The sequence below is a fragment of the Vidua macroura genome, chromosome 12 (assembly GCF_024509145.1).
Source record: "Vidua macroura isolate BioBank_ID:100142 chromosome 12, ASM2450914v1, whole genome shotgun sequence".
Classification (NCBI taxonomy): domain Eukaryota; kingdom Metazoa; phylum Chordata; class Aves; order Passeriformes; family Viduidae; genus Vidua; species Vidua macroura.
The window spans coordinates 11,372,528-11,398,801 of record NC_071582.1 but is presented as its reverse complement, the minus strand read 5'-3'; the positions used below and the strand labels follow the sequence as shown (position 1 = coordinate 11,398,801).

At 40.7% G+C, this 26,274-nt stretch overlaps 1 protein-coding gene and 1 long non-coding RNA gene across 10 annotated transcripts in view; one reads left to right on the top strand and one right to left on the bottom strand.

The window, feature by feature from the left end:
- Positions 1 to 21,651, top strand: part of LOC128813246 (uncharacterized) — a 28,222-nt gene extending 6,571 nt beyond the window's left edge. The window contains exons 2-7 of one of the 3 annotated variants that reach the window (XR_008438971.1): positions 992 to 1,276; positions 6,359 to 6,472; positions 6,838 to 7,120; positions 7,860 to 7,941; positions 8,044 to 8,105; positions 21,566 to 21,651. This is a non-coding gene — a long non-coding RNA (uncharacterized LOC128813246). Of the gene's footprint in view, positions 1 to 991; positions 1,277 to 6,358; positions 6,473 to 6,837; positions 7,121 to 7,837; positions 7,942 to 8,043; positions 8,106 to 21,565 lie in introns of all 3 variants that reach the window. The other 2 variants (XR_008438972.1, XR_008438973.1) reach the window with 2 other exon arrangements.
- The window catches only part of SEMA6D (semaphorin 6D), a 31,080-nt gene continuing 16,065 nt past the window's right edge, over positions 11,260 to 26,274 (bottom strand). The window contains exons 2-19 of one of the 7 annotated variants that reach the window (XM_053988168.1): positions 25,915 to 26,056; positions 25,421 to 25,532; positions 24,759 to 24,819; positions 24,584 to 24,646; positions 24,402 to 24,503; positions 24,091 to 24,181; positions 23,694 to 23,813; positions 23,152 to 23,240; positions 22,181 to 22,398; positions 21,941 to 22,072; positions 21,589 to 21,744; positions 21,334 to 21,507; positions 20,480 to 20,620; positions 20,301 to 20,378; positions 19,433 to 19,524; positions 19,032 to 19,088; positions 17,053 to 17,220; positions 11,260 to 14,959 (exon numbers count right to left, since the gene is read on the bottom strand). In XM_053988168.1, the coding sequence (XP_053844143.1) occupies positions 13,656 to 14,959; positions 17,053 to 17,220; positions 19,032 to 19,088; positions 19,433 to 19,524; positions 20,301 to 20,378; positions 20,480 to 20,620; positions 21,334 to 21,507; positions 21,589 to 21,744; positions 21,941 to 22,072; positions 22,181 to 22,398; positions 23,152 to 23,240; positions 23,694 to 23,813; positions 24,091 to 24,181; positions 24,402 to 24,503; positions 24,584 to 24,646; positions 24,759 to 24,819; positions 25,421 to 25,532; positions 25,915 to 26,023 (3,267 nt within the window). In that variant the 5' untranslated portion in view covers positions 26,024 to 26,056 and the 3' untranslated portion in view covers positions 11,260 to 13,655. The remainder of the gene's footprint in view (positions 14,960 to 17,052; positions 17,221 to 19,031; positions 19,089 to 19,432; positions 19,525 to 20,300; positions 20,379 to 20,479; positions 20,621 to 21,333; positions 21,508 to 21,588; positions 21,745 to 21,940; positions 22,073 to 22,180; positions 22,399 to 23,151; positions 23,241 to 23,693; positions 23,814 to 24,090; positions 24,182 to 24,401; positions 24,504 to 24,583; positions 24,647 to 24,758; positions 24,820 to 25,420; positions 25,533 to 25,914; positions 26,057 to 26,274) is intronic. The other 6 variants (XM_053988169.1, XM_053988172.1, XM_053988173.1 and 3 more) reach the window with 6 other exon arrangements.

Sequence of the window (26,274 nt, the reverse complement as noted above, 5' to 3'; positions counted from 1 at the left end):
TGACTTTGTCTCCAGATTATATTTAAGGAGAAGGGTTCTCTCTGGATTTTACAGTGATAATATTAAGTGCAGCAGGAACATTGGTTAAATAAGCAGGAGAGGCCAGAGCTGACTACTTTGGTGTTCATTTCGTTGTCAGCTGCCATTGGAATAGTGTTCAGATTAATGTGATTACTCTTTGCAGTGGCTGCAAGTTCACAGACCAACTGTGCACTTGCATCAAAGTCATTAGAATGATTTTAGTCCAGGTTTCCTACCAGAATTATTTATATAAAATGCAGTTGTAATTCTATACTGGCCATTTACACGTGAGGATTTCTATTTCAGGAAGCTTTGGAAATAGCCAGGATCTTCAACTGCACCCTTTCCAAAAGATACAAGATCCTTTTAACATTTAATGATGACTGAGAAGGTGCTTAAAAATAACTTAGAAGCACAAAGCACATTAGTGTGGTCCCCACCAGTTATAGGACCAGACTAACAGTTAAATTTTGGATTCTGTTTGCTTTTCTTGTCCTTTCTTGCTTCATGACCTGAGGTGAATTGCCTAGTTTCCCTTGACAAATGAGCTTAATACTTATCTATTGTCTATATTTACGTTATTGCATTTAGGAGATGATAGGATCTGAATTCATCTTCTCTAAGGAAAGAACTGTAAAACTCTGTGGTTGTCAGGTTGTATAAGATATATCCTTCTACTTGACTGCACATGGTATTATCTGCTGTATAATTTGCTGGGTATCAAGTCCATTTCACATGCACAAGGTCTCTAGTTAATGATGGTATAAGTTCTTTTGGGAGGGATTATGCTTACATATAGATTTGTAAAATAGTGAATATAATGGCAAGCTAATCTTGACTGTATCATTTATGCTTTGCTAAAATTTATACAATATAGGTAATCAATTAGTCCTGTTCTCCTACGTGCTGCTAAATTGAACATGAACAGCTCATAGTGGGCAGCAGTAAATAGATATTTATATGTACACAGGTACCCCGTGCAGTGAAAGGGGCATGCAGGAGACAAGGTACTGAACAAAACATCCCTGCAAAAAAACAGGCTTTCATTTAAAGGAAGAAAAATGTTGCTGAAAGCTGCAAGATTATTAGCATTACTATGCATGAGCAGCAGTCAAAAAAGGTGTTACAAGAGGAAGAGAGACATTATTCAAGTGTCTAAGAAGATGGACCATCATCAGCAGTGGAGAGAAAAGCTTCCAAAGGAATAGCATAGCATTTCAAACATTAAATTATAAGGGGACTGAGGCTTTAAAAGGTATGTTGGAGTTTCTGCATTATTTATAATTTGAGATTGCCTTTCCCTCTCGATGCTTAAGTTTTGTTCCATTCATACAAAACAGAAAAGTCCTTCTCATACTTCTCAGCTTCTGGACACTGAACCAGCTCTAAGTTTTAGGATATAATTTACTCTAAGAAGGCAGTGATTACCTGCAGTGCTGCACTGGGCTGAAGCTGCTTCTTGGTAAGATTGGGAAATGAGGAAAATTTGGCTGCCATTACTCTGGAGCTTGGGAATGGTGGACTTGAAATTCTGGATTATTTTGTATTTTTATTTCATCCATAGCTATGAGCTCCAGGCACTGACAGGATTTCACAGTGCTGGGTGCTGTTCTTTCCCCAACACAATTTAAGGTCTTGTGGACACCTTTTTTGAACCTAGTGCACAGCTGCACTGACAGTGCAATCACTCAGAGTGCAGAAGCTTACACTAGAAAAGAAAAAACCTGCAAAAATATACCTTGTATCAGTTGCCTGAGCAAAAGAAGCTGTATTGGCAAAAATAAAGGTTTTTTTCCCCTTTTTGCTCATATTATATCTGTGCCTACATTAGGGCTTTTGCTGGCATAGCTGAAAAAAAAAACACAGCTAGCTGACGAGGATATGCTGACAATTTTTTTAAATAGATGATGGATCAGTGTGTGTTTCTGTATGTGGGGAAGGGGGAGGGTGAACCCAATTTAAAATAGACGTTTCTAAAATTGGTTTGCACAGATACCCTTTAAATGGCAAGTACTACTACCCTTGCCAATAACTTCCTGCTTCCTGGCCCTCCTGTCCTCCTCACCCAGGCTCAGACCCCAGTCCTGTATTCCCCTTCCCTTCCACCTGGTCTGCTCCACATCCTGATGTGCCCAGCTGGCGACTCTTGCCTGCTGTTCTCAGTTCTCCTGCCTGGTTTCTGCCCTGGCATCCTCCCACCTCCGTGCCTCTGCCTCCACTTTCACTGCAGGCAAACACCTGCACTGAGGCTCCAGTCCAACACGTCTGCCACCATGAGATGCCCTTGCTCCCTGAAGTGAGAGTTTCTTGCCTTCTTCCCAAGGCCTCTGTTGGGTTTGAGGGCTCAGACTTTTTGCATGCCAACAGCAGTGTTCCATACACACTGTGCCATTGCAAAATGCTTCATTTCCTGCAGCCAAACTGCATATTAAGTCAGAGAGCAGAGAGATTTCAATTTCTAACATGAAGACAAAGAATTTCTGGAGAATATATTTAGGAAAAGATGGAGCTGTGGTAAGGTCCCAGGACTAGAGGCATAAATGTTGGTTCTGTTGCTGCTTCTCCTGACCAGACAATTACTATGTTTGTTGTTCTCTCACTCATGTTGGTTGGTCCAAATGACACAGACATTATCTAATAGCTCCTGGGGAAGGAATTGATCCCATAAGGTCTTTCCATGTCATCACTGGACAAAAGTTGCTGCTTTAGTGCCTCAGATTCTTTATGTAATAAAATGAGACTTGACGGTCATAGGTTATGAACCCTAATTTGATCAAACTAAGGTGAGGTCCTGGGATGGTTGAGTCTGAAAGTGCAGGGAGCAGGGATTAGCTCTTTCTCAGGTGATTAACACTCCTTTAGAAGCAAAATTTTGTGAAAATAGATTGCTAAATAGGCTTCAGATGGTGTGAGAGAGTGAGGGGTGAAAGGCAAGCATGCTTCTGAGCAGACAGCAGCCTGGGAAAATAGGTCCTTGAACCACTCACATGTCAGGATTTATAGCCAGCACCCCCAGAGTCCTTACTGATTGAAGGTAATTCATAGGTTATGCACCTGGAAATGAAGCATATGTAATAATTTTTTAAAAACAGCAGTGAGAGGACTTGTTTTAATTTTTTTTTCTGAACATGAAAGTTTAAGCGTTTAAATAGCTTTTAAGTAAGTAACCCAAGCCCATTGGTATAAATTATTTGTTCAGAGTTTAAACTGACATTTCATAAGTACGTTAATTGATACCCCACTAACTTGCTATAGGTATCTTCCAAAGTGCCAATTATCTGCCTCAACATTCCCCACAATTTAAGTTTGTTAGTAAGAAGCTAATTATACTAGTTTATTGCTGATGGAATTACATCAAGAGTAGATTTCACTCTTACATACTTATTAGACCTCAGTAAGTGATCCTTAGCAGTCTGTTGCTATTCAATTAGCAAGTAATAACTTACTTAATGAATCTAATTGAAATGCTTATTTCAGTCAGGCACCTCATATAAAGTGCTTTACTTTGAGCACTTTCCTGAGTGCTAGTTGTGTTTACTTAACAAGAACTAAATGGGGCCACTGAGGAGAACTCAAGACTATGATGAGAACTGAACCAGTGATAGTAAATTCCTGCCAAACATGACTAGAAGCATCTGCCAGGTGATTTCTGTTTTACTGAAGTATCACAGGAATAAACCAAGACTTCTGTGTCTCTGAGGATTTAAATCCACAGGGAGGATTCTGCGGCATGAAATTCTCAGAACACATCCTTCTGCAGTGGATGTAAACACGCTGGCTGCTCTGCTGGGAGCTGCATAGCTCAGCTCTGCTGCTCTGCATGGATGCTGTCATTGAGTTCTTGTTCCAGTTCAACTCTCTTAAAAACTCACTCCTTCTCCCTGGGAGCCTGCACGTTTGGCTTGAGATCGATAGACGTGTGATGATGGGTACATTTAATGATCTAAAGCTATTGGTATAATTACAGCCCAAAAGAGGATACAACTGAAGGGTTTTATACTGTTCCATGTCCTTCAGTGAGACTGACACTAAATCATGGTGGATTTAATCTTAGCTCACAAGCATGATCTGCACTGAACTGTTGTGAGTGACCACTCCTGAGGTGAGCAATACCCAGTTCCTGTGTAGAGATGGGTCCCTAATAGAAGTGTCAAGGGGGTGTGTGCAGGGTACTGGGCTGCACACACCGTGCCTGGTGAGCTGTTAGGTGGGAGTCTCCTTCATGGGAAGGGCAGAATTCAACTGGGATTTTACAGTCTAGGAAAGTATAACCTGCTGTGCTCATTTATGGCACGGGAAGAGCCAACTACGGTTGGCTTCTGAAGCTGTTTTACGCTTTAAGATTAAAAGTGTGTTTTATTCTGTAATGAGGATTTAACAGACAAGACTTGTGTTTGTGGATAAATGCCAGGATATCTTCCCAAGCAGTGCTAACAAATTATGCCATTTGGCAATATTAGTGTATGGGCAGTAACCTTTTCTCAAGAATTTTTAGCAGATAGATTTAGTGTCAAAAAAACCCATAAAAGCTGAAATATCTTCTCCAGTATATCAGGTTTGTTACCAACCTTTTTATGTATGCCTTCTACTCATTGAATTGAAAGACCTTATTGATCTCTTTGCAGCTGAACTGATTATTGGGGTAAGAGAGAGACTTCCTGAAAGAAGGCAAGAGAAATTATTCATTTAACATATTCTCATTTTAGTAAACTTCCATTTAACCTCCAGGGTTAATTAAAAAAAAAAATTGCTGGTTGGCTGGCATAAATGTATTAAATCAGACAGAAACTGAGTTCAGGCTAGTACATTTAATGTCAACGTTTGTAATAATCTTAGGGGGAAAAGAATTCACATAGACTTATTAGTATTCCAGAATTGCTTTATTTTAAAACAACAGCCATGACAGCAGAAAAACTCAGCGAGGAAAGTAGCCCCCAAAATGGAAACGGATTCTGTAACCTTGGATAGTAGAGAAATTCTTAAAAAAGATATTAGGGGCTTTGTAAATCTGTGGTTATTGGTTGAAATTCTGTTGTCATCAGGAGCTAGTCAGTGTCTGTAGGGCTGGGATTAGGGGATTTGGTGTGTTGTCCAGTGATGCCATGGGTCTTCCCCATGTCTACAGGGTGAATGTTATGCATCAGAGCCGGCGTCTTTGTTAATGTCTGAACAGAGAGCAAGGATTAAATAGGCCTAACAGCTGAGGGGATTTTCAAAGGCACGAGTGGCATTTAGACGCGTATCCTCTGCTCGTTTCTGTCAGTTTTCCAAACTTGCTTTCAGACCCCTGGTTTGGGTCTGTTGCCCCACTGCTCTCCCTGACCCTGTTATGGACAAGCTACTTATGGGTGTTTGATGGGGATCTGGGGAAATTTTCAGAGACAAATGTCAATACTTGATTTACACTGATGAGATGAAGGAGCCCATGCTTGATAGGAAGGACTTAATAGGGAACCATCCTGGAGAAGGTTCTGCCTTGTCATTCATGGTGTGACAAGCTTGGGGGTGAGACTGGGTGGTATAACAAAGTTGAAGTCTGCCATTTTGAAGCTGAGCTCCTCTGATCCTCACTTTCCATCTGAAGCAGAGGAGAGTGATGCTGTATTATCCTAAAAAGGAGTAGTTTAGGAGAGAAGCCTTCATTGGAAGGACTTTATGAAAAACCAAACAACTACTAAAATAGTAAAGTGCAGCTTCATGACAGGTTAGTTATTGTTCTGTGCAAAGCAAGTTAGACTGTGTTTCAGAGAACACAAAGAGGAGTGTAAAAGCTCCAGTACTGGATTTAGATAGAAACTGCTGACATTGTTAGCTGGGTGGCATTTGTGCAAGATTTTATTAGAAGACAACATCAAAAAGCTGTCCATTCTGTCAACCAGTTTCAGGGCAAACATTTTCTCCTCCCTCCTGCCATCAAGTTGAGATGGCAGGTTTCTAAATGGTTTTCATCTGAAATGTGACAAAAAGTATATTTTTGACAACTGATCTTGCTTTGTGTCCTATGTGATATTTTGTCCCTCCTGGTCTAGAATACCTTTTGTATTAGAGCCTTTTGAGATGTATCCCTTCCTTCAAAGTATGGGGAGTAATTCTACCTGGAGTTTGGTTCCTGTGGAAGAGCAAATCCAGTCTTTTACCAAGTACTGCAGTTTAACTGAAGCAGCAGGGACTAGCAAGGAATGCTTGTAATATGGAACATATCATGTATAGTAAAATGTCATTTTCAAGTACTTTCTGAACTCTCGTCCCAGTAATGAAGCAGCTCTGAAATATCACATGACTTTCTCAGTGTGTTGCACTCTGTATAACCTTGCCTTTGATCGTGATGTCATTTCAGATGAAAGGCTCGCACGGAGAACGGTGCGCTGTGCATTAGGATCGGCAGATATCCTCTGGGATCTGAACAGAGAAGGGTTGTTTGAGATGTGCACTCTATGCTTGTCAAAGAGAAGTAAGTGCTGCAATAAAAAGAGTAGTTGGATATCTAAACTCCCCTCAGTCTGGGTAGAAGGAAGACTTTACCTGTCTGCTAGAAGACCTGCCTAATCTGAAAGTTCTTCTAGAAAGGGTTTTAAGGATGAATTATCATTTTTACTGTTATTCAGTCCAGGGTCCTAGCTCAGGTAGGTAGTGATTTCCTGAATGTTTAAGTAGCTCCAGGTGACCCTGCTTAAGCAGGGGGGCTTGAAACAGATGATCTCAGAGGTCCCATCCGACCTCAGTCATTCTGTGATTTTGTGATTTTTATATTTAGATGTGCCTGATTTACCAGTAGAAGTGAAACAAACTCAAGATGCCTTTTTGTGCTTCTGTTAGCACCAGGAGTGCCCTCCCAGCAGTCTCCATGAGCTCTCTGGGTACCTTCACCTGGCTTTTCTCTTGTGCCTGGAAGCTCAGCATTTGGCACCTTCTGTCCCAGTTGAGTCCAATATTTGATGGGATTTGCTAGCGAATTTAAAAGCAGACTTGCAGCCACACACATGGCAGTCCAGGGATGGCAAGATGTTTCCACACACAAAATGTCAGCTGGCCCAAGCAAGCCTGTTCAGTTCCTGTGACAGTACCTGCTGCAATACTCTCCAACAACCAGAAAAAGAAGGTAATTCCTACAGAGACATGTTTCTTACCCTGAAGCCTTGATCCCTATCAAACACTTGTGGCCAGAGATGATCTTGGGGACTGCAAATGCTTTTCTGCAGATGTGCATCCCGTTTTGCTTTGGCCTTGCTCACACCTCCTTAACAATTGCTTTCTGGGGACGTCTGAGTGAGTGAGGGCAAAGGCCTGGCCCTAAGCAGCTCTGCCATCTCCCTCGATGGAGGCAGTATTTCACCCAAGCAGCAGTGACAGAGACTGAATGTTAGAGCTGCATGCACAAGCTTTCACAGAAATCAATTCTCACACGCCACATTAATATTGGAAGTGCTTCTCTCTCACCTAATTGTTGGCCAGGCACGATAACCTGTGACTAATGGCCATTCGTAGTTATACAACACGGCCTGATCATAAAAATTTGCCATTAGTCTCTAACAAAAAAAAAAAAAAACAACAAAAAAAAAAACCACAAAAAAAAAACCTCAGGCTGTTAATTGACCAACATGTATTCCTGAGGAAATCAGAGTAATCACATGGATTTTCAGTGTGCAGAAAAGGAAGGTGCAGCTAGCTTATGCATTGCTTTTATGATTCATCTGCTCTGATCTGATTATTTTTTCCTCATGTGAGGCCAGTATTGTAAATCAAAGATTTTAGAAATAACCCTGTGCTTGAAGTGACCCAAATTAAAAGCCAGTTGCCACCTTTCTTCTCTTACTAGGCAGCTGTCCATTTCTCTGCAGGAACAGACATATGTTAGAGGCTGTCAATACTGCTGCAGAAGCAAACCACTGAGCTCATGGACTGCCTCTGCCAATGGCTAAGGTCAGCTACTGGAAAAAGTTACAAAACAGCTATTACAGCCAGGTATGATCCTGCAGAAGGGCCTTCATTGAAAACTGGTATTCTTTGCTCATTTTTGTGCAGTGAGATTCTGCCCTGGAAAACAGCTTCTCATTCTCAAAACAAAGACAGCAAGATGTGTGCAGGTCAGTTTGGGGTTGGGATTTATTTTTTTTGGCCATTAAGTTTTTCTGTCATAAAATTCCTTTTATGTTGACAAATGGGGATCATTACTGAAAATGGCCAGGACAGCTTGTCTATGTGGTAGATTTTCTTCTCCCCTACCCTTACAGGAGCTTAAGCAACGCTCTTTCTGGCTGACATGAAGGGCAGAGGCACCAGTCTGGTAGGGACGATGCAGTGCCACCATTGCAGCCCAAGGAATTCTCAGTCCTTACCTAAACACGGGGACCCTCTAGCATCTGTGGTCTGGTCAGCAGCCTTCACTGCAGGACACAGGCTGGGATGTAGTTACAATTTTAATGAGAAGAGCTCAGAAAAGTTATTAGTGACTATCGGAGAAAAGCAAGTGAGGAGACCATAAATCAGGCCCTCAGATGAATTCAGAATGCACTAATAAAATCAGAGCTTCCAATAAATTTCGTTTCAGGCAGAGTAGAAACAGTTTCTCAGTTGAGAGCTCGGCACAGATTATAATTTCAGATGTGTGTCGGGCCAATGCAATATGCCTGTGAAAGTGTTTGCAAGCAGGCAGCAATGGCTGGACCAGAGTCAGGTCCTCACACCAGCTGAACTTTAGCAGGGTTGAATAAAAAGGCGAGAATCTCTACTTCTCTGAGCAAAGCTGAATCTAATTAAATATTTAATGTGGCTTTTTTTCCTCCCAAATCCTTTGCTTTCTTGCTCTTTCATACTGTGATATGATGACATTTGAACAACAAATGCAGTCTTGGTATGTTGGTCTCCTGGTAGTACTTTTTATATGAAAAGCTTGCACATCCCAGCTGAAGTCCAGATGCTGCATTTATGAGGTATTTTGTTGTGATCAATTTTTAAAAAATATTTTTCCATGCCATGAAATTAATAGGCACCTGGGGAAATACCAACCAACTCTTCCCTACTCCTGCAAATACTAACCTTTCCCAGATGGGAAGGTATTTCTCTTTCCCTTTATTTACCTGCAAGATGTCCTTGCTAGTGCTCAGAATCACAGAGAGAGAAGGAAGCATTAAGAAGAAAACAGTACAGATCACACCAACTGCACTAAACCCACTGCATTCTGAGGAGCCTTTACTGCATAAACCCTGCATAATCTTCTCAGGGTCACAGAGTGATTCATTAGCAAGACAGCACTAAGACAGAGGCATCCTGATTTTTCTAACTACTGTGATTACTTTAAGACCTCAATTTAAAAGGCCAAAGGTTTGTTCTGGCAGTGCAGTCATAGAGATAACTACTCACAGCTTTACAAATTGGTTTTCTTGCAATCATCTCACTAGCACAGGCCTGCAGCAGGTGTTTTGTCTGTTTTCTGTTCAAAACTATTTTTTTCTAGAAAACCCAAAGCAAGGCAGAGCTGAGCAGGAGCCTCTCCTCTTCCCTCCTGTGTTCACAGCTGCCCTGCCCCACATCCCACAAAGCTGGGACCTCCCATTGCAGGGGTGACCCTGGGCACATCAAGCACCCTTCATGTGCTCCTTTATCACCTGTGGCTTTGGATTGTTCTTCACCAGAGACCTTAGGATGCTTAAAGCCAACTGGCTCACCCAGGAAAGCATTGGAGGAGAAAAACTCCGTTTTCTTGCTAAGCTTTTTCTTATTGCTGAAGTTCCCTTTCAGAATGGGGCTTCTGTAGGTGGCTGCTTTGGCATCCTCATTGGATACAAGCCATCTCTGTTAGTAAAGGGAGCGTTTTCTTGTGCTTATTTTTCTAACAAATTCTTAATATTTATTTGCATGTATTTAAAAATAAAAATAAATAAAACGTGGTGTTTGCATGCACCATGTAGTCCAACAGAGCATGTTGGGGGGATGATGGTCTGGCTACACCCATCCAGCCACCACATCACTGGTTAAGGAAAGGCTGGTTCAATACAGACCAAACCATGGAACTCCAGAAAATGATCACTTGACACAATTTAGATAAAATAGAGGCATTTTCTGAACAAAAAATATCCCTGGGTTTGTGCTGCAGATGCACATTTACACATCACTAAAACAGCTATTTGTAATTTTCTCATGATGACCTTTAATGCCTGGCTGAAGATGACTCAGGTAGGCACAGCCCCTCCGGAGGGAAAGCTTTTAGCCACACTGGCTGACACTGGTGTCAAAGGCAGAGTTAATTTTAAAGTGGGAAAGTAGCATGTTGTGAGAGCTGTATGTGTTTGATGCTTCATTTAATATATAAAGACATCCAATGAAGAAAACCCCATACTAATAAAAAAATAGAAATTCTGGTACTAGAAAATATATATTGAGCCATTATAGCTTTGGAACTTTTTAAGCACCATATGTCTTTTTCCTTCAGAATTTTTTTTTGTAAGATACAAGTAGGTGCCATTGTAGTGTTATAACATGCACAGCAATTTCAAATGATTAATACCTTGACAGCATAATCTTGTAAAAAATCGTTTATATCCACGATCTAAAATCAACTTTTAATTAAAAGACTGTTATATTTGTTTTCTGATACTAAATTACCTTGATTATTTTAAAATTGTGTGGAATGTTGGCACATATGAAATATACAGCATCTATTTTTCTGTTGGGCTTTAACTGCCTGAAATGTGAGTTTCAATTATTAAGCATTAATAAGTATTTAGGAATGTCCTGCTATGTGAGTAATTAATTTAGCCAGGAATTAGCTTTATCTTTTGTAATCTACATTGTAGAAGGAACACACTACCTTCTTTCAAAACTGTACCGTATTTGCACAAAATTGGTATTTTTTTGACCTTAATAAGAAAGGTTTGCAGGAACTAGAGCCCAGCTGAAACCTGGATGGAGCTCCAGGGATCAGCTTCAGCACATGGTGTTGGTGTTGTGTGGGCAGCCCCGATTCTGTACTGAGCTCTGCCACCACATGCTGGTTACTCTGATTTTTGTATTTGCCTCAGGAGGCTGAAAGTCACTGAAAGACCCAGACTCTGCCCCAGGGGCACAGAGCTCAGTGTGGCTGGAGAGGACACACAGGACCCTGGTGTGTCACCCCACCTCTGCAAGTCCTGCAGGCCAGGGAGTGGCCGAGGGCTCCGCGCCCTCCTCGCAGAGCTGCTGAAGGCAAGCAGAGATTTTCCCCTACAGTAATCCTATAACACATCTGCACTAATAATGAAATTACACACTCAGTACATGGGAATATTTTATTTTGACTTTACATGCGGTGTTAAAAACCCAAAGAACGTATTATTTACACATCCACAATACAAGTTTACAAGATATCTATACATGTTAAAGTACTCTATAGTAATAGAGCAGCTTCATTTAAGGGTTACTTTTTTTATGCCGTACCATTAAAAAAGATACAATCTGCGTTTACCTTTGCACAAATGGATAAAGCATCTTTTATTATTAAATTAACAGAATAAGGACTAGGTTGAATGTTAGAAATTTCAACATAAATACTGAGAGAACTCACATTACCATCTACAAGGCAGCACAATGTTACAGGAGGTTATCAGGGTTCACATACATTTATCTTCCGGGTCACACAAGTCTGTATTAATATTTGTAAAGTGAATTCGGATCAGTTTGTGTCTTCTGACAACTGAGTACATTTTAATAGTTATTAATCTGTAGTGTTTTAGTTGCAAGACAGAAGTGTTTAGGAAGAAAGATCATTGATTTTTGGATCCAGAGGTCTCAGGAAATAAATGTCCCTTACAGCCTTACAAGAAAAAAATGACTACTTCTATCCTTTATTCTTTGTTCTGTAACAGAGATCCAGTTTTTAGTGACTAACCTTTTCTCTCCTTTGAACACATAATATAAATCTCCACCGTCTCTGAAACCCGTTGCAGTTATTTGTCCCACTAATTCATGAATATTCCTCTGCCATGGTTATTTCTATAGTTATGTTCAATAAACAATGTGGTAGTGTGTAGTTTGCAAGCTAAAATAGCCATCTGTGTTGAACATCAGCTGCAAGTGGATACTGTAAACCCTACTAAATAGCTTACACAACTTTAGCAGGTGTTCCATTACCCTAGAAACCTCATTTGATTTCACATTATAACTGTTTGATCCTTCAGAGAGCTGGAGTGGAATGTTTATCATGGTAAGGTGATTTAATGCTGCTGTCTTCTTGGATTGTAGGCTGCCTTTAGTTACCATTAATTATTCTTGCGTTTTATCTTTTTTTTTTTTTCGGGTGCTGTTGAGAGGTTTTACAACTGGCACTCGGGAGATATGTGCTATGGTGAGAACACTTGACAGATTTAATTTTTTTTTTTTAGTACTTTTATCATTTGCATGAATAAGGCACAAAATGCACAGATTCAGGTAAACTCACACATAATATTTACAGAATATTGTCATTACCTGCATGACTTTGGAAAAAAACAAACCTTACTTTACACAACAAAAACAAATTGATTGCACTACTGTTGAGTTTTCACAGACTGCTTCTGCCAGGCCAATTAATGTTTCTCCTTTTTTATTGACAAGAGTCTATCAGTGTGTAGGGCGTTATTAAATGCAACAAAAACGTGACCTTCTCCAGTTACACAGGCATTTGCCAAGCGAACTGACTATTAGCTGCCCTCAGTAAGAAGTACAGGGGCTCAAGTTCACAGTGGCCAGGTTTTGGATGGAGGCACTGTGGAAACACAGTAAAACTCCCCCGTTCCAGCCCAAAACACTAGATTTGAAATGCACAGCTCTGAATCAATAGCAGCATAACAGTTATGAAGAATTAAACATATCTGCACTCTTTGACTGGGTGACTTTCATCCAGGCGTTCCCCTCAGAAGGCTGTCAGAGATGCGCAGTTCATCCATAGCTGGCTCCGAGCTTGAGCCCAGCGGGCTGCAGAAGGCAGAGTGATCTGTTTGTTCAGTCATGCTCAATGTAAACAATTCCATAGCATAAAAGATGCAATGGGAATCTAAGTACATCCTAGTGTGTACAGTACACACACACATCCAAACACACGCACAGCTTTATCTGTGGCAAAAACAAAATGCCACACACATGGAGAGAAAAAAATAATGCTACAGTTGGGCCAGAGACTTAATTCCAGCAAATTGATTATTAACCCAGCTATTCATTGAGACATTACCGTTTTCTGACATTTGTGCAAGAGGCAAGGTGAATGCATACATAGTAAAATGTTCACATTTAATGGGAATGACCACACTTAATGGCAGTCTAAAATGGAACCCATTTTTTCAAGTATTTGCTTACTGATTTTTTCCCAACAACTGTTGTTTAGCTATTTAGAACAGTAACGTAGCCCCCACCCCATTGTGCTACATGTCTCCTTAGCTCCAAACAAAAGAAATGTAATGACCAGCACTTTCCTTTGTTTTTTTTTTGTGTTTGCTCGTAGCAAGTACACGAAGTCTTGCTACAGCTACATGTGGCAAGACACCGATGTTGCTCAAGTAAAGACAGTTTCTTTGGCCACTTTGTTCTCCTTAGTAACAAGCAAGTCTCTGCCTTATGTGTCTACCACAACATCATTTCACAACCTGTACAGGTCAGTGCCACACTCGTTTTAGCACAGACATGTCCTAGTAGCTGTATTTGTTCAGTGGTCTGACTGATGTTGTCTGAGGGACGAATGAGGGTTTCGGTGGCACGTCGGGTTTTAGGGAGGGTGTCCTCTTTATTCCTGTGCGAGGCAGGGTGCCATTGCTCGTGTAGCTGCTTTGCCTAGACAAGGAAGGCTGGAGGTGAACGGTGACAGGCGTCCCTTGCATGTAGTCCATCTTAGTGCCTGCCGTGGGAGCCATGTACCCCCCACGATTAATACTTGGCTGTCTGGATAACAAAACACCATTTGGTGAGTTCAAATTTTTAGGAAGGGCAGATATTGAGTGCCTCTGTGAAGAATTTTTGTGATAACCCCTCTGCCTTTCCAAAGAGGTCATTGGTACTGCAGGAGTGGTGGGAACATCCACTCGTTTTGTGGGACTGTTTCTCGGCAGAGTCGATGGAGGAGAGTATAAAGATGCCTCCCTGTTGGGAACCTTAGGTGGGATCTCAGACATATTGCCCATTGGATCCAGCATTAAAGTCTGGTGGGCCACTTGAATATCTCCCATAATTGCTTTGGGATTATTAGTAGTTTCATTTAAGTGTTTCAGAAAATCATTCAGGGTGTTCCTGGAATCAACAGATCTCCTGTGGTCTCTTTTGCTGGATGATTTTGTAAGTGGATGATCAATATGTTGCATCTTTTTGTCTGCCTTGTGCGCATTAGAATTTGAGAAAGATGTGTTGTAGTCATGGGTAGCATTGGGAAGAACAATAGCACTGGGAATATGTCCATGACTTAGAGGAGAGTGGGGTGGAGGACTAGAAGGAAAAAACTGAGGGCTTTTTAGTGGGGCTTCCTTTCGTGAAGCATTGAGGTTACCATGCGCTTTGTCCGACTGACTTTTCATAGCCTGCAGAGTCTTTTGTTGAAGAACTGGAGTAGATTCTGGAGTTGGAAGTGCAGCTAATTCTGGAGGCTGTCCCCTGTGGTCCATCATCATGGACTTGGTATCACCGTTTGGAGGCAATTCCTTTCTGCTGGTCAGCAGGTTTGTGTACAGTTTGGGTGAATCAATGTTCTGCTGATACTCCTTGACAGGACTGTCAAACAGCCCATTCAATTTGGCAAAGCTCCCACTGGAGTCAGTGCAGGACTGAGCCGATTCTGCATCTTTGTGGATTTTCCTGGACTTTCGCACAAATATATCCCGGTAACAGTAAACGGCCACTCCCGCAATAAAGGCTCCCAGGACAAAAGCGGCAAAGACACAAGTGATTAGGACATTCATATGTACCATTTGGTTGGACTCTCCTGATTGTACTTCCCACCTCACACCTGCAAAAAGACAGGCAGGAGATCATAAATCCACAGGTATTTCATACTGACACATTTCAGAAGAAGGCACCCTTCCTCATGGAAGTGTCTATTCAGTGTTTTTAAGTGCTCTGGCTGTGGTGTTGGTGTAACTCAGTAGGATCCTGCAATCTACTCCACTGGTGAATGCAAATAATTTTATAGAAATTATAAAATGACTGTGTGTGCACCAACAAGACTAAATGAAGACTGTCCATTTTCTCTGATAATGAGGAATGCTTGTCGCAGCTCCTCTCCTTATATTATGTTTTGTTTAGCCTGTCCCCAAATTTCTTTTAAGGCTCACAAATAGGGGCCTTATGTTATTAACATTAATGATTTCTGCTGGAAAATTGAGGTTAGAAGGTCCTACTGGCCAGACAGCAATTAATAACTCATGGATGGATTTCTCTCTCACTTTCCTGCCCAACTCATAAATCAGTATCAAAGGAGAGACAAGATTATGCAAATGTTGTGTAAAAATGTATAACATATATACTGCATTGTTACAGCCACGCTAATGGAATACAGTAGAAAACTTGTAAACTCCTCCACTCCCAGGCTGCTAGTCCTGGAGTGGCACACCTGTACTCATTATACATGTCCAAGTTTGAAGATAATATGATCCTGCTAGAGCACTGTTTTTTATTTTTTACCAATAACAAACATAAATACTTGCATAACATTATAAAAACAACTTAGGTTAAATTATTAGAGAATGTTAAAACTTAGAAACTTTTTCGCTTAGACCAAGAAATTTAATATTTGATTAATTTTTTTATTTGGGTATTAACTAGCTCCCTTTGATTTTTTTTTAGATTTTTTAAAGCAACCACAGACATCTTGCAGCTAAGACAATGTTAGTTTTTAATGAAAGTAATTCTGTTGCTATCCCAAGAGATGTTAAAATGAAAGAGCAAGAGGGAAGGAACAGAGCCACTTTTTGTTAGAGGCAAGGCCTTTGAATCTTGTTAATGTTCAGGGTTACAGGATTTAATGGCACTGTGCAGAAGCAGAACAAAAACATGAGTAAAGTTCACTAAATAGCTATGACACAAAATGTGACTGAGAACCAAGAGCAGATGATAATAAAAACTTAAAGCAAACAGAAAATAACTGCAACAAATTAAAATGACAAATGCACGGCCATAATGGCTGATAGGAAACCTGATATGTTTTGGTGAATGGTAATAAAACAGAAATGGTTTTTGGCTGGTGAGATTTTTTCAGTAAATACAGAATTGTGCAAACATGTCTGTCACCTTGCTGTGCTATGCACTGAGAGAGACTTGGGTTAAGCTTTGGTTAGGGGATTGGAAGCTTCTCAATCCTGAGGTTGACTGCAGTAGTCCTATTGAATTAAAGTCTCAGTTGCCATAAGAGCCTAATCAAAGGCTCACTTAGCTGAAAGAATGTCTAGAGAAAGATGAACTACAGGCAGAATAGGTTTCTTGTGTTCAGCTTAAAACCTCTGGATGTCTCACTATGTACTGAGATCATCTCTAAACTGATGCTCATATCCAGAGGATGAAAATTAAAGAGCACTTTTTTACTCTAACCCTTGATCAAGACGATATTCTAGGCAAGCAGAGGTTGGGATAGGCCCCATTTAACACATGGATATCTCATGGAGCTCTGCTTTGTGTTCTGTTTTACTGCCATCACCCCCAACCCAAATGAAAAAAACCCAAAACATAAGCAACCATTCATGAGGACTAACAGTCTAAGCCAGTGTTTAAGTTACTGTTTAAACAGTTTAAGATTTAACAGAGGTGTGGAAAGTAATTTTTTTAATGTATCCAGAACTGCCATTGATTTCAATGGGAGTTTTGGACCACTCCAGGATTAAAAAGCTGAGTGTAGTATCTGTGTTTCCCATTATAAGCTCTAAGCAGCACTTTGTCCATGGGATAAGTAGGTATGAAAAACATGATTGCACTGTCTGCATATTCACAGGAAATGGGTGTAAAATAGAGCCCAACAATCATAGCTGTTACATTTAACTTAAGCCTTAGACAATGCTGAGACTATCAGGTTTCCATTCAGCTGCAATGTATTCCCTGGTAAGGCCTTACCCTTTGGGACACCTGATAATGGATCAGAATAATCAGAAGTGTTTGGGTCATCTTGAACTACAAATTTCCGAGAGCCAGTCACTTTAGGTTTCCAGGAACCAATCACTTTAGGTGATATAACTGGGATACTTGCCATTGTGGTAATGGAAGCTGAGGAGAACTCCATGTCTGTGGTGGCAAACAGATTTTTATTAATGTGTTTCATGGCACATCTAAGCTATAGCTGGACACAGTATTTTATGGGAGTTACATGTCAGAGCAAAATGTGACCCCCCCCCCCCACACGCTGCAGAAGTACAAATGGCTGATTAAAATCAATTACTTCAAAACTGGAAGTATGAAAATAGTACATTTACACTTCAACAGCTGCTAGCCAAAAAGCCAGAGAAGTCAACTGTGAAAGCAGTGCAAAAGTTAAAGTAAGCAACTGTGGGGGTGAAAAGCACAACTTAGTCAACTTAATTGCTATATTCTTCACTGGAGACAACATACTTGGCTGCCTTTTAAACATCTTCAAAAGAAAAGAAGTTACTTGGAACAATGCACACTCATGACAGGTTATGCCTGAGAAACCAGATCAGCTCCATTACTGCTATTATGGTATACCAGGAACTGCTGAATGAGCCATTTCTGCAGGTGGGGATAAAATGAATGTTTTTAACCCCTATTTCGTAATGGCTCCTAAGGAACAATCCTGCAGAGATTCTGGCTCCTCTGTAATATGTTTGCTGAACAGACCCACCACAGCCTACATGAAAATGCACAGAGGAGGAAACTCATAAAATTGGGTTTTCAGTCCAGTCTCATTTGCACCCTTGAGTATTTTGTGTTCACCATCCCAGTAGGTTTAGGCAGGAAAGTCTATGGCTTGAGATCAGACTTGAGAAATGTATTTCAAAAGCACACTCATTCAGGACTTGAAAATAAGGTTCAGTTGTATCTGTGCCATAAAATATCACTTCGAAAATTCAGTTGATAAACACTCATAAAGCCAGGCAGCATTTCTGTGTGACAGTTTTGTTTTGTTTCCTTAAGTGAGTCTAACTTGCATTGTGGGTAAATAGATCTGGAAAATATTTGACTCGAATGTTACTTCTTGTCAAGTTACAGAAGTGAAAATGTCAGAAACCAAACCACAAATAATGTTCTTGTTGCACTCTTAAAAATTTAACATACAAACAGATTATTTTCCTATTTGTCAGTCAGAAATGTGCCTTTGGTTTGAAAGCAAAGACCCAAGTTCCAAAAGCAAAGACTGGAAAGTAAGGCCTGAGTCTTGCTCCTGTTGAAGTCAACACAGGTTCTGCTCTTGAGTTCAACAGAAGAGCACTGGGTGTCCCTGAACACCAGGGGCTGGTGGTAAACACTTTATTAGAAAAATCACTGGAGGAGAAAAGGATGCAAAAGTCCATCTGACAACAATGCACAGCATTTTTTCTAAGCCACTTTTGTCTACACAATTTCTCATTCAGCTACACAGTTCGTGATGTTAAATTTTTTCCCATTAGCATTAACTACTTGAAGCATTTCAAAAATAAAGAAATACACATTTTAGAAAATGTGTATTTGTGCTAAAAGCTTGCTGGGAAAGAAGGAAAAGAGAAAAGGAGAGGTAAGGAGGAGGATGATGAAGTTCTGCCATTCATCGACTAGAGATGACCAAGAGGGGCATTCACAAACGCATGGCTGGGGATCAAGAGTAAAGCTTAGTGGACTTCGTGCAGTGAAGATGTCATCTATGTTAATCAGGCTCTTTAATAAAAGATGTCTCAATAAATAATGAGCTGTTAACATGCGGCTACACAGGGTGAAGTGCTGAGTGAGAAGAGTCTGACTATCTTTACCATCAGTGGGAACATGAGTAAAAGCACAAAAATGGAGGATTGCCAACTGTGCAAAAGGAGGGAAAAAAGGGCTGAGAATGCTGAACTGAAGGAAAGTAAAGGTCATTAATTCAAAAAAATTAAAAAAAAACTAACCAGATGTTGGGTCGCCAAATATTTTGTAATCTGGTGTAGCTGTAGTAGGCAAAATTTCTAAAAGAATTAAAGGAACAAGTAATCAGTAAAAAGTAACAAAAAGAAAGCAAAAGATCTCAAACCTGAGTAATGGAAAATAAAAACTAAAATACCACTGGTTACAAAAAATAAATTCTTCAATACTTTGCTGTAGACCCCAAATAGCTGTAAACTGGTGAAGGAAAGACAAAAACACTGCCACCCAGGACTAAAAAGCTCAGCTTTGTGAACATTCACAGTCACACCAGGTGATGTGTTCATCATGTTACTGAAAAGCTCATCAGAAATTTAACATCCACAGTGAGGTGTGGCCACAGACCATGGTGAGACATTCCAAAGGAGCAGCAGTGACTGTGCCTTACCATGGCAGTCCCCAAGCTGTGCTGTGTTGCCGTATTCGACATCTTGCACATATCCTCCAGTGCTGTGGTTGTATGAAACAAACAAAGAGAACCTGCAATTAACAGTATTAGTAAGGATACAAATGGAGATTTTTTTTTTTCTGGAAGCAGCAGATGGAAACATACACAACAGCCAGTATATGGCCCAAAGGATTGTACAAAATGTACAGGATAGTCCAGCTTTAAAACTATCTCTGTGTGCTTATGCCAGGAAATAGAAGAAAAATAATCCCATTTTCTAACAACTATATCATGTCTTCTCCATTGGGCATGTTCTTGGGTTTAGATACAACCATCCAATTATACCAGTTAATGTTTGCACTGGCCTGCTACAAAGGCCTCTTTTTAAGATACAGCTGCTAGTGCACCATATATTACAGACTTCATTTGTGCAAAATGCCTTTGGTATGCATATATAACACCCTAGCTCCACTACAGAGGCACAACCTTGCTCTTCCCACTGTGAATCCAGTGCTTTCATATTTGCAATTGCCTGTGCCCTGACCATGAGCATGCCTGGGAGGAGATACTGTGTCCTGTCCTCTTGGAGCTGCTCAGGTTTGCATGCTGCAATTGCTTGCCCTCCTGCTTCCTACAGGTGTGCCTGTCCTCCTACACATCTAGAACTCCCACTGAAAGCAAGTCTCCACCCAGAGATTCCAGAATTAGGCCAGACTTAGCATTCTGTTCTCTTACATATACAGTGCACTGAAAAAAATCTTTAAAAAACCAGAGATTTAATAACTGTGTGCAAGGGAAGAGGCACAGGGCATGAGCTTGTGTAAAGCATATTTAGAGATGCTGGGCTAACTTGAAAAGGAGTACTTACAGCATGCCTGGTGTCACTCTTCCACACGCCTCATGGTCTAACCAGCCACAGTACGGGTCCCGTGAAGCAATACATGCCCTTGCAAGAGAAAAACCCCAGAAAATCATGCATTTTTTACTTCCTTCCTAGGAAATGTTGGTGCCCTTGCTTTAAGGGCGGGTTCAGGAATGGAGCCGTACTTTTTACATGACCCGTGACGCTCACACCGACTCAGGGGAATTCTAACGATGCAGCTGGAGAATGCCACGAACAGAGCATGGTGGTCTCTGTCCAGCTGGAGGGAAATGACTCTTCTGTCCTCCTCGCTTTCTGCATTACACCTAGTCAGCAAAAACAAGGGCAGGCCACTGCGTTAGTGACTGTAGTACTTTGTGCAGTAAACATTTTATTTATTGTCTGTGTAGCTACAGAACAGAAACTTTTCACATACATAAATGTAACCTACTACTCTTTGCTGAGACATTGCTAAACAAACCTCTGAGCTATCAAATGCTGGCTTCTGGCTCCTGCTAACAGCTAGGTGAGAAGTTCACTGAACTATGTAGGAAAAAAAAAATTAAAATCCATTTCCTTTGTTCTCTCAGTCAGCATAAGTATCATGAGAGAAAGGAGGAATCCTGTATTGGATGGCTGTAGAGTCTAATTGGAATGCTTCCACTCCCAAATTCTTTGTGCCGAGAAATAAGCAAGTTTAAATTATCAGATACAGGTTATACTATCAGCCACTCTTGAGCAACCCTCAAGATAAGCACAGATAATTTCTTTTTAACATCACCAAGTACTTCTGACGTTTCAGAAGTATTTGTGGGAGAGTTAGACCGTGTCACTGACGTCACTGGAGTGGAATTAGGTTATTCATTCAACCCATGCAAAATGGCAAGTGACCAAATACTTTCAGGTTATTCAACATGAGGAACACGATGAAATGACAAACAAGTGGTGATGTTGGTTGTAATGAGCTAGTTTACCATAATCTTTTTTAGCTAGGTACCAAGGACTAGATGAAGAGCTTAGATGTTCTGGTAATACTTACTTTGCATGATTATATGCTTCAATCTCTTCCAGTAATATGCTGTCATTCAAAGAAAAAGGCCTGGTTTTTGCCAAGATTTTAAGTACTACTCCTGCTTCAGAGCCAACAAATATGACTGTGTAGTTCTGGTATGGTCCAGCAGCGTGGTCTACAGCAATTGCTGTCAATCTGTATCTAGCAAGACCAGAAGGCACATCATTAACAGCAAGTTGTCCTGTTTTCCTTTTCACAGGTGTTACTTTTGAACTGTCATACCTGACACGTGTTTTGGTAAACCAGGGCTCCTCAGTGACTGAGGGAACAGCTGAGTCCATCAACGGATGAGATTTGATGAAGGAGAGCGTTTCGTCTGGGAAATCAATGGAGGTTTTGTAAGCCTCTGCTAGGCCATGTTTTGCACAGCAGCCAGGTCTGGAATGAGAACAATATTGTTTTCCTCTTGATATTTTAGTTAATGAGAGAAGGCAGCCGGTTAATGAGCATCCTTATGGCTGAAGCATCAAGCTCTGCTTTGGGTTTTACCCAGCAAGGCACTCAAGAGTGCAGCTGATTTAAGGTAGCTCTTTACAGGGACAATGTTATGACATCACGAGAAAGAACCTTTTACCTTGGCTTTGGTACTTTGTCTTCAGGTACAGCTGTCCAAACAGAGTCAGGAGTCTTTTGTTCTTTAAATCTCCCTTTGAAGACTTTCTCAATGTCATCCATGCTAAAAGCACACACTGCTGAACCAGGGATGCTGTAAAATTCAAAAAACAGTTTCAAGAACTCAGATTACAATGGCACCAATCTCAGTGTAAGAGAGAACCTGAGACCTGCCTTTGATGAAAGGTTGCTCATCTCTTACCTGTTGAGCTGTGTGGTGAATACACCCACAACGGTGGGCACTCCATTGATTTCTATTATGTCTGTGATAGACTGCAGAACATCAAAGTAGAAGAATGAATCCCCAGGAACTGAGCAGTTGAGCCGAGCTTTCAGAAAGGATGTCCAGTGCTTCTCCAGGACCCTTTGGGAGCCTCCCATGTCATTTTTGCAGATGCGTGCCACACGGGAATACACAGCCTGTGAAAGAAAAAAAGAAGGAAGAAGGGAGAGAGGCTTGAGAGATGCAAGGGAAACAGTGCTTGTTTCTGAGCTCTTAATAAAACACCAAGATAATGTTGTTAACAGGAAGCTGCCATTTATCTGCACAGAGAAGATGAAAGCAAATGGTGTTCAGCTTGCAGTGCACAGGCATCTTAATGTATCACCAAGCAAATGCATCTCCACAGTTTGCTCCCACCCTTTTCACCTTCAAAATCATATTGTTAGTGAGATTTAAAGACTTTAATTAACCATGTGTAAGGGATTTAATAATTTATTGTAGAATATCGTTCCATGGTGAGGCATGAGTATTATACTCTGTACTGGCATGACTGAATTATTCAATATCCAGGGACATTAGAGAAACTTCTTTGAAGCTCTCCTTTTGTGTTGTTTTCTTTTGTTTCTTTAATAAGCATGAAAACACCCTCAGCTTTTCCAGTACTTGGCGTAAGAGTTAAGGCAACAGCAGCACTAAGGCAACAGCACATTGAAAGACACCTGTAGTGAGCTCACTAACAGTGAGGCCTGGAGAACAGAAACAGCTTTTTGGTTGAAGAATGCACTGCTCTAGTTCTCTTTTTCTCCCATCCCTGTAAATTATAACCGTGGTAAAACTATGCAAGCTTTGTCCTAGGTCCTTCTTCATATTATGAACTGTGCTCGTTCCTGATGCTGTTTTAGGATGAGCTCCTTCTGCTGTGACTCAACGCTCACGGTGATGATACTGACCTTGCCTAAAGTGTTGTGCTCTACAGCAATTTCTCTGAAGAAGAAATAAACATAGTTCCCATATTCTATGGCATGGAGGAAGTGTGGTTCTGTAAGAAAGAGCAAGGAGAAGTTACTTCAAAGAACTGCTCAGTGGGCACACAACAGTGACACTGTGAGACTTGGCAGCTCCTCCCCAGGTCCAAACCAGCCAAGGTGAGCTCCAGTCTTCCAGATACTTTAGGATGTCCAAATACAGGTGCACTGGAGTTTAAATGAACTTGAAGTCTTTAGCATTGGCTAATGGACTGTAACAAGGTCCCACAGAAACTGTATATCAACTAAAGTATTTTGTTACTGCAAATTCATTTGTTGAAGGATTTAACAAAAATTTTGTCTGGGTTTTTTTTTTTTTTCATTATGCAGCTTTTTAATATTCTGAAAGCCTCATATATGCTGACATTGTAGCATATGTGTAAACCAGGCTGACTGTGAATAACCTAACCTTCTGTGCCACTGAAATTACATTTGCCATGTGTATGGGAAAATACTCCCCAAATTACCTTTTATCCATTTGGAGTCATACTTTATTGTTCTTAAGGCAGATCCATCCCCCATGCTGCGATAAATAACAGCATCACTTGCCAGGAAATCTGCTACTGTTGCCGAATACAATTTTCCATCTAAAATGGAAGTTGAAAACATGGTATTAAGAGGCCTTTAATAATCTAGAGAATTCTGACTAGCCTGTATTTTTCCCCATTTCTTTACTGTCACACTTCCCCAGACTGCTGTAACCTATTTATTAACAGGTCAGCTTCTAATCCTTTGGAGGCTCTTTAAAAAATTTAAGAGCAGGGGCACCATGACACCTTTAGCTTTCTTGTGCTTGCTGTAAAAGCTCTCTGTCTCCTTTGGTGTCATTAATCATTTAGACTCATTACAAGTAAAAGTTCTTACCAGCAAAGAGGGCGACATTGGTTTGTCTGGCATCAAATGGGCATCTTGCCAAACCACTAATTTCCTCCCCATCATACTCTAATGTATTCAACTAGAGAAGAAAAAGAAATGGGTGATAGTGTCATTTCTATTTTGTGCACTGGCACAAAAGCAAAACACTGTCTTTCCACAAAACTTAATTCAGCACACTGGCTTCTGTCTGGTTTTATTTCACCTTGAAGCACTCTTCAGGCACAGTGGATGTATTTACTATGGCATAACCAGTGCAAGTAAAACCAGTAACAGATTAATGACATCTTCAGTACTCTTACCCGATAGTATCTGCACATAGGGTTAAATGCATTTGTTCCACAGACAAACACCATCTCATCATTTCTTGGAACAAAGACTTTAATGAAGTTATGACATTCATCCTGAAAAGAGAGTAAGATGTATTAATCACAAACTTCATGTATATAATAAATACTAGTGTCATATAATGTGCTAAACTTACTTTATGTTTGCCTTTCATAGCACAGTTCTCTCTGTCCTGCTGCTTTGATCTCCATGTTAATTTCTGTAAAGCAGACCAGAAAGGAACATTTGAATTCCCTGTCACAGCAAATTCTTAAAACAACCCATTAAAACGAAAGAAAACACCTCTCTCTTTCCAGTGGGCATCTACTCACCTTGCTTGGGATAACTTCTGATTTCGGAACTTCATTTAAATTTACAGTGTAAACCTGGTCCCTGTTTGCAAAGTAAAAAGACAGAAGTAAATTCATTAATTCTGTGCCTCTTTATTTGATAAGCTAAGTCTATTTTCAGAATGTTATGTTTGACCAACAACTTCTACGAAATGCTTATGGATTTTCTGTGTTTAATGTAAATGGGAGAAGGTTGTTCACGTGTAACATGGGGTGGCTTTGATTTTTATTGGTGTGGTCCTGAGATAGCACCTGCAGTGTCCAGCTGACCATCCCTGTCTGCCCATTCTGCTGAGGACTAACCTGGGCTGTAAATATGTAAATGTGTTATCCTCACTTCCTACAGCCCTGACATGTCAGTCCAAGTTTAGAATGATCAAGAGAGGTTTTTATCAGGCAGGGCAGTAATATAAAAGAGGGAAAAGAGCATTTGATCATTGGTTTAAGCTTAACTACAGTAACTGCAGCCTTCAAATCCAATTTTCATGCACTGGCCATAGATATGGTATATTTCTCTGGGAAATTCTGCCCCAATTCTAATTTTTATCATATTCTGCACATTTTTCTAAATTAATTTTACACATAAATGCAAAACCGGAAGAGAAAAGAATTTTAATCTAATAAACTGAGTGAAGGAAAATTACCTGCCAGTGATATAGAGTGTGTCTCGAATTTTCAACATTAGTTGGAAGTCCAGTCTGTGCTGAGATTCATTGCCTGAAGGGCGTCCTCTAAATACTGGATATTGCCTTGAATCTGCAAGTAAAAATGGGCTACACCATCACTCAGGATTATAGAGCTAAAGAATCAATATATGGCATTGATTAGCTGTATATACTAGGTGTAGAAGGGTTTAAACTAAATTCCTTGAGTAATGTCTTGAATATAAATGAGGAAAAGATGGCTAATGTCAGCAAATGTTCTTTTTCCTGAAGTTATTGCTGTATTTCTGATTGCTTTTTTAAAGAAAATGATTAAGTGTTCTATTAAAGACACAAAGCCAGTAAACACATTTCAATTTTAAAGGAAATTCAGATTTTTTAAAAATTTCCCTTGGAGTGGGGGGGGGCAAGGGAAAAAAAATCAACATCAGAACTTTTTCCCTGATGTTTAGCAGCACTTTATGCAGATTACTTACAGTGGTAGTCCACGACGTTAATGGGGTCCTCGTCTTCGGGGAAGCTGACGGCCCGGCAGCGGGACAGGCTCAGCAGCGTCACCAAGGCACAGAGCACGGGGAGCCTCATGGCTGGGGACAGGTGACAGCACTGCTCAACTACCTGCCAACAGGGACACAGCCGTGAGGGGACACCGGCGCCACTTCCTGCTGCACAAGAGGGGTTTAGTTTGGATTTGAGCACTGGCAGCAGGGGACACTGATGGGAAACTGCTGCGTGACACAGCCCTGCTCGAAGCTGCTCTGAAACATATTGATGTTTCCTAATTTTTAGCTGGATTTACAGGCATTTCCGAAGAAGCTGATGACTGTCAGCCCATT